The sequence below is a fragment of the Chanos chanos genome, chromosome 4, assembly GCF_902362185.1.
Source record: "Chanos chanos chromosome 4, fChaCha1.1, whole genome shotgun sequence".
NCBI lineage: Eukaryota > Metazoa > Chordata > Actinopteri > Gonorynchiformes > Chanidae > Chanos > Chanos chanos.
In genome coordinates, this window is record NC_044498.1 from 21727938 (window position 1) to 21735866 (window position 7929).

The following is a 7929-nucleotide window of genomic DNA, read 5'->3' on the forward strand; positions in this document are numbered from 1 at the left end:
ATCCACTTAGGGTCAGGATTTAGTGAAACCCTCCAGGGCCACATAGGCCAACCTCAACCTAGACGGCAACAACAGAACATTTCTCCTCACCGACCTGTCCTCTTTCTGTGTGCTCTTTCTCTCCATGATCCCAAGGCATCCCAGTGTCATTTCTTTTTAAAAAATAAATGTACATATCCACCTCAAGACATGAAGTAGATCAGTTTGTTGTTTAACTGTGGAACAAGGACTTGATGGTCACATGAAACTATCATAAACCAGAAAAATTTGGCCAGTTCAACTTGTCAGAAACAGAGCAATAAGTGTTTGGTTATTTGTTTTATGGGCGACGTCAGTACATTGGATAACAGTTGCAATGGCATATGTGTCTCATCCTCTCACTATCTCGTCTGCCAAGGAAGTGTCAATGTGGCTAGCATCTCACCTTATGCCCTGCTTCTCTTGAGCATTGCTACAGTCAGACTGCTGTGTTTTTGTGCTGCCTGGTCGAAAGATTATCTAGTTATGTCTAGTTGTAGGTAATCAGCCATTTCTCCTGGACCTACACTTCAGAACTTAAGTATGAAGTAAACCATGTTGACCTAAGTGTGGACTACTCTAAACCGTTGTGAATTTATTTCTGTCTGATTCACTTGTACCCGACGTTTTAACACAGTGACAAGCAGTAGTACCATCTGTCGTGGGCACAGCAAACTATACAGTTACACAAGGAACACCTAGCTTAAGGGTGGTAAATTAACTGCTCTTCACAAGACGTTCGTTACTGACGGGATAAGAACACGAACATTTTTAGACCTTAATTGCACCATAATGAAAGACTATTTTAAAATTTGTATGGGTCGAGATATATTCGTCCATTCAGCAAACAGCCAACCACAAGACAGTTCATAGCGGCTGTCTGGGTATAATTAGCATAAACAGCACTATACCCTGGCGTTGACAAGCTCGGTGACTAACTCTCTTTCCCCTTAGCAGATGGGAGATTGTGAGAGCTACTGCGCACGCGTGTACCGTTCAGTTCGAATCACAGAGAAGCAAAGAGAGAGACCATGGCCCTTGACAATTTCCTTTTCGGTCAGTGCATTCTTTATTTTTTGGCGTTTCTATTTGGTTTCATTGCGGTCGTGCCGCTATCGGAAAACGGCGATGACTTTCAGGGGAAATGTTTACTGTTTACTCAGGGAATGTGGCAGAATGAGAACATGACGATAGGTAAACAGCGCTTTATAGTAGAGGAATGGGGACCCGAGTCGTCCTGCCGCTTCATTACTTTCGTGGGCATCGTTTCCCTCATCCTCTCTGCCGTCCAAGTGTGGCGGACGTTTTTCTTCCTCTGCAAAGGTCACGACGAGTAAGTGCATTGTTTTTGTAGTGTCAATGACAAGCGAGTGTAAACCTAACAAGACGTCTGTAAAAAAAAAAAAAAAAGAAAAAGAAAAAAAGACGTGATCCTTTCCTGTCAGTGTAAACGATCTGTCACATCTTGTCTTAATGAGATTTCATTTTAAAATAACATTTCGACTGATAGGCTTTATTTATTTATTTTTTGTCATAATCATTTTGTATTATTACAAATGGCTGCTGCTGATTCTGGAATTATAACCTTTTGAAGGATACTATTTATATCAAGGAGCCATGTGACATGGACTATTCAGGCTGGAGAAAAGGAGGGAGAATACACATCAGTGAATGCATATATTCATCACAATACTCAACTTAAGTCTTTGTATTATATAACCCTAATAACTTGTGTATTTCCAATAGTTTATTTGAACATATAGGCAAAAGTTGTTGTGTTGCCTAGGTTGCATGTAAATGTGCAGATGTGCAGTTAATGGACATTGATCCTGTATATTTACTGTCTCCACCTTTTCCTCACAGCTCGTTCTTCCATGCCTTTTTAAACCTTCTTCTGAGCTCTCTGGTGGTGTTTGTGGTTTTTGTGGCTGGTACCATCTCCAGTGTGGGCTTTAGTGCTTGGTGCGACACCATCACTGAAAATGGAGCCCTGCCTAGCAGGTGAGTCTGCTGGTCTTTATTCTTTACCTTCTACTGCACTGGTCTCTCTCTCTCTCTCTCTCTTTCATACACACACACACACACACACACACACACACACACACATCTGCACTGTTTGTCATCACAAACCTATGCATTAATATTCATAAAGGACTGTTAGTCATCGCTGTAACTGTTGAGGCCAGCTAAATGAACATCTTGTCTTTTTACTGTGTATATCTTTTTCAGCTGTGAGGACCTTCAGGATACTGATTTGGAACTTGGCTTGGACAATTCCTCTTTTTATGATCAGTTTGCCATTGCACAAGTAAGCACTTAGTTAATAGACAGGCTGCTAAGAACATTTAGTAGAACTTATGAACATATTCAGTTGTTATTAAAGATGAATCCAGCAATGCATTGGGAATATGTATATACTAGGACTGGACAAATGTAATCCAGAAAATGAAATAGACAATCTCTCTCTCTCTCTCTCTCTCTCTCTCTCTCTCTCTCTCTCTCTCTCAGTTTGGGTTGTGGTCAGCGTGGCTAACCTGGCTGGGTCTTACAGTCTTGGCCTTCCTGAAAGTTTACCGGAACCACAGGCACCAGGACCTGCTGGATAGCCTGGTTCATGAGAAGGAGCTATTGCTAAGTCGGTCACGCAGGGGGTCTGATGTCCATGACAGGAATGCCATGATCTGATTCGGCCACTCCCACCTGTATAAAAACATGGAAACAAGACATAGGCCCAAACATGTGAAAACACTGACAATCACCATTTGCATGAAGTGAAAAGATTTTTTATCTGATGTGTTTTTTGTTTGGTGGTACCTTTTGGCAAAGTAACCATAGAAGGTTACTGCTTTTTTTTTAGTAAATGAGATAAATGTCAAGCTAATAAAAATTATATTGAACTTTAGCTATTAAACTACAACTTTATCAATGTTTAGTTAATTTAGCAAGTTTGTCTCTTGGCCCAGACAACAGTGGTTACTATCTTCCTGAATAACAACCAACCTATGGGCAGCTCCAGCTCAGGAAACAAAGTGAAATATGAATAAACAAATTGCTGCTTAAATATATGGAAAGCCCCAGTAATTTCACTTCTATTAAAGACGTAAAGCCAAGTTCAAAGAAAAACAATTTGTATTTAAAAGGTGAGAATATTGTTTTATTTAGTCAAATTTGCATGGGGGAGGGGGGGGGGGGGCTTTTCTACTGCCATATCTCAGAGTAATAAAGAAGAGTTTGAAGCGTTCATTTAAACATCTTTTAGCCAAAGCTGTTGCACTTTACTTCCTTAGGCTCATGGTTTTCAGTAATTTTGTTACTTTTCATACATTTTACTTGCCATGAACTCTGTGAGAAACTGTGACTTTGAATTTATAATTTTATTTTACGTTTAAATGTTTTGATTTACATTTATTTTGAAGTAACTCCTGTGTAAAGATGAAATCTTGCTGTTTTTTGTTGGTATTATTATAATTCTTTTTTTTATTACTGGTTTATGACACTAATAAAGTCTTAAATTATGCACTGTTGTCCTCTTATTCTTCTTTCATATGGGCTATAGATTTGAACCTGTTATCAAGTAGAGCCATTTTCTCATTGTAATTGTAAATGATTATTCTTACAACTGTAAGGAAAACAAACTCATTTTTCAAAATGAATAGGAGATTTCAGCTTTTGCCAAATCACAGCCTGTCCAATAATATGATGTAAAACATCATCATGCATCAGCACTGAAATGACTGATTTTTGAGGTGTCAGCTTGGTGAAGAATGAGCAGTGGTGTAAAGCTATTGTATCTTAAAGGCTGTTTCATAAAGATACTCCACTGAAACCGATGAACTGTCCTTCATGCCATCCTGATTCAGTCATGATGTAGCTGCACCTTGCCCTTGGGCAGAGTAGTACTTATCTCTGTCAAGAGATGGCAGCATCTCACCAAGCTGTTCCTGAAATAACGTTCTTGATAAGCATGGCCAGCCTCTATAAGCTTCGCTGTTTATAAAAATTGTTATATTACCTTGTTTAGTTTAAACAATTTAATATCTAATGGGGAAAAAATGAACTGGGTTAACAGAAGAAATGCCTTTGAAGCCTGCATTTATACTTCCTATCACAAGTTTAAATAGATAGAGTTACATTTGATGTTAAATATTTGTTGACAACAGGCTGATGTTCAGTCTACAGCAAATCAACATGGTCTCTAAATTTCATAGTCAACTCAAATCTAAACTTTACAGAACAACACAGCAACAGAAGAGACAGAATTGAAACATTAACAATGCCCAATAAGAATAAAGGCAAGGTGAAACTGTATCCATTGTAAAGATCTGTACCTGCTCTAAACACCGACTCCTTCCTGCCCAACTCTTATTCACCCAGGTCATAGTTACGACCTTTTGTCCATGGTATTTATTACAGATCACATGGCCTCTACAAACTTTGTAGAACCACTGGCTGTCAAATACATGTTTTCTCTGCTTCTGTTTGTTGTCTCTGCTTCTCTCTGCTAAACTGAATGAAAATCAGCTAATGAGCAGACAACACTGTTGTCAGCAATATCAAAGCATCTACGGATATTATTGTGGATTTAGTCTCTGCTCCTCTTGAAGAGACTGTCACTGTTTGCAATCAATTGATGTATGTAATTGTTGGTTTCGTGTTCCTTCTAACAGAGGAAGCAACCAGAAGGCATGTTTCATGTCCTTAAAAGGGTGTTGTGTGTGCATGTGTGTGTGTGTATGCATGTCTGCATGCATGCATGTGCGTGCGTGTGTGTGTGTGTGCGTGTGCATGTCTGCATGTGTGTGTGTGTGTGTGTGTGTGTGTGTCTATGAGTGTGTGAGTGTGTGTTATATTCCTGTGTAAACTCTATGCATGTTTGTCTTGCTGTGGTGCTCTTTTCTTAGCATTACTCTTGGTTTTTAGTGAACCTCAAGAGTCTTTAGCACCACCATGTGGCAGAAATCTTTGGTGAAAGAGAGAAGATCTTGTTCCCGTACCTAACCAATATTGACAGTCCTTTAAAACGAATCACAGTAGATGTTGAAAGGCTGACTTGTCTCTAACCTCAGTCCTCAAGAACCACCAGCTGAACAACATATTTATCCTAATGCATTACCAACAGTCCTTGTTCCCGTCATCCTCTCATACAGAAACAACTGTACAGGAAATGGTCTCAACAATGTTGACTGGGCTGTTCTGAGCAGTAGACAATGGGCAGATTTTCTCACTCAGTGTATTTACGCCCCAATAAGTTCATATTTTACAAAGATACCCCACTGACTGGACATTTACATTAAGAATGTTACAAACTGTTTCAGTTAATCAACCCACGGTAATGCCGGCAGCATAAAAAAAAATATCATTTCAAATTTATGTGTAACCGTTGGAATAATTCTAAGTTTAACACAGTAGAACATCACAACTTCAGAGTACATTTAAATATTTAACTAATATTTAAGCTAACCGAACTGTATATACTACTTTTTTTCTGTTTTTCCTTCTATCAAGTATTTTACATTTTTTTTTGTTTATTTGTTTGTTTTTAGCCTGTTTTCACCTCTACCTTTCGAACCAAACATTTGACTGAATGAAACAACATGCACTCCTAGGTTTGTTTCTCAATGGTGCGTGAATGTCTGCAAAGACTGTCTCTTTCATTGGTCACAAAAATGGAATGTGAACAGACTTGAAATAACTGCCAGCGATGTCTTGACTGTCTCTGAGGCACATGTATCTGGAACACTTGCACGCTATTTTTCTCAGATGAGGTCTGATAGTTGCTCACATTCTGAATTTATATGACTTATATATAAAATATGTACTAGGACCGTCACCTTGGTGACTAGGAAGCACCTCATATTTATTCTAATCACTCCAATGAAAAGGAAAAATGCACCTCCGTTCAATGTTTTTTTTCTTTTTTTTTTTTTTTTAATTTGACTAAACTTGATTTTCAAGCCAGCATCAGGAAGACAACTGAAGCCTATAAAAATTTTGTAGAGCAGAAAACGACCTTTTGGGAGTGGGAAAATCCAATCCATTAAACATTTCAACACATGCTGTAACAAAATGGCCTGCTAGGAATTTAATACTCAGTGTGTGAAGGCACTTTTTTCTTGTAAGTCAGCCTCACTCTCTCTCTCTATCTCTCTCTCTCTCTCTCTCTCTCTCTCTCTCTCTCTCTCTTTCTCTCTCCCCCCTTTTCTTACTCTACACCACTGTCCTCTGTCTTTCCACACCTCCTTTGACTCATTGCACTTTTTGAACATAACACCACAATAGGAGCGTCTTTTGGAAATGTTCCCACAACATTTAATATTTCTGCTTTTATTTCATTCAGTTGTCTCCTATAATGTGCTTTCTATAAGATGTAAGATTCCAGAAACAAAATTGTCACTTCAAATCTAATAAGCCGTATTTTCAAATTCACACTGTGCCTGGCAAATAGCATAAAAGCATACATATGTTGGTCCCATGTTCCAGAACTTGAGCCTAACGCATATTATTCAACAATTAGTGATAATTAGATGACCAGTTGAATGCAGAGCTATGGCACTGCGTTAAAGCTAAACCTATTAAACTCCACAATCCTGGGCCCAGGTTCTAAGAGAGTACAGCTGAGAGACAATGTTAAACTCTATTATTCGTGGTTAAGTAATGTGAACTAAATTCTTACCCAGGCAGACTGACCAAGGTTCATGTTTGCTTAATTGAGTTTGCCAATCTCAGCCAAAGTGCACTGGCCCACACAGGAAAGGACACATCTCTTCTTGTGAAGAATCTCATTACTCCTCTGATAGATACATTTCCTCATTGTACATTTAGCTAACTTCCTTTGCCTCAGCAACTACGCTTTAGAGTCATTCTGCTGTGCAGTAATTTTGCTCCTGACAATTTGACTTTCTTGTGCAATGGGAAGCATTTAATCACCTTATCAGACCTTGATAGAATGCATTAAGCTTATCCAGTCTCTTATTGCTGGAAGTAAGAAGCAAAACCCAAGCCAATTCTCTCATGACAGTTACCTCATCAAAAGACCCTCTTTCAAATATCAGATTTAATTGAAACGTGAATGCAGAGTTATTTCTGGGAGTATGAATTATTGCAAATTTGCTAACCATTATTGTTATTTCTTCATTACGTGGATCATTTGTGAGGGTGACTGAGAAAAATGTACCATCTTTATCTCTGTCTCTAAGACCAGTTGCTCGGCATGAAAAAAAAAAACCCTCTGTATTGTGGATCATTTATGTGTCCAATTTACTGGGTGGACAAAGAACAGTATTATGGTGTGGCCTGTTCTTAATGTCAGATAGACAAATGACTGAGACGCAGGGGTGAGATCAGGGTCACAATGTGGCATCAGTGGTTATTATCCCCATTTACTCTGCTGGCTGTTTCTGTGGGCAGTTATGACTCAATATCTTTGATAAAGCATGTGGCTAAAGTGTGTTCTGCTTGTGTGCCATTGGTAGATAGCCACGGATAAATGTCTATCGGCTGCCCCTCCTCTGAGTTGCCACTCTGGAGGGCCATTAATGGCCATGGGAGTGAACTTCAGAGTTCACTCTGACCCATGCCCATAGACAAACCGGAATGGCTCAAAAAAAGGAGAGAAGGCAAAAGGCTTTTCAGCACTGGCCGTGAGATGAACTCCAGCTCCCTTTAGAGAGCTCATCTTAATGGCAGCTCAAGAAAAGAGACAGAAAATGAAAAGGAGAGGGTTTTGAAATGAAGGAGAAAGAAAGAGAGAGACAGAGAGAGAAAGAAAGAAAGAAGCAGAGAGAGAGAGAGAGAGAGAGAGAGAGAGAGAGAGACAGAGAGAGAGAGCGAGAGAGAGAGAGAGAGCTTATATAAGTGCTGGCATATCTCTATTGTATACTGTACATCCCTGAGTAGTGATCCCTTAGTATT

The 7929-nt window shown here is 39.2% G+C and overlaps 1 protein-coding gene across 1 annotated transcript; it reads left to right on the top strand.

Moving 5' to 3' along the window:
• The first annotated feature begins 1049 nt into the window (after positions 1-1049).
• On the top strand, positions 1050-2703 carry tmem179aa (transmembrane protein 179a, genome duplicate A). The gene is made up of 4 exons (XM_030772989.1): positions 1050-1351; positions 1882-2019; positions 2248-2326; positions 2527-2703. The coding sequence occupies exons 1-4, from the start codon at positions 1050-1052 to the stop codon at positions 2701-2703; spliced, it is 696 nt and encodes a 231-aa protein (XP_030628849.1).
• Positions 2704-7929: the final 5226 nt, after the last annotated feature.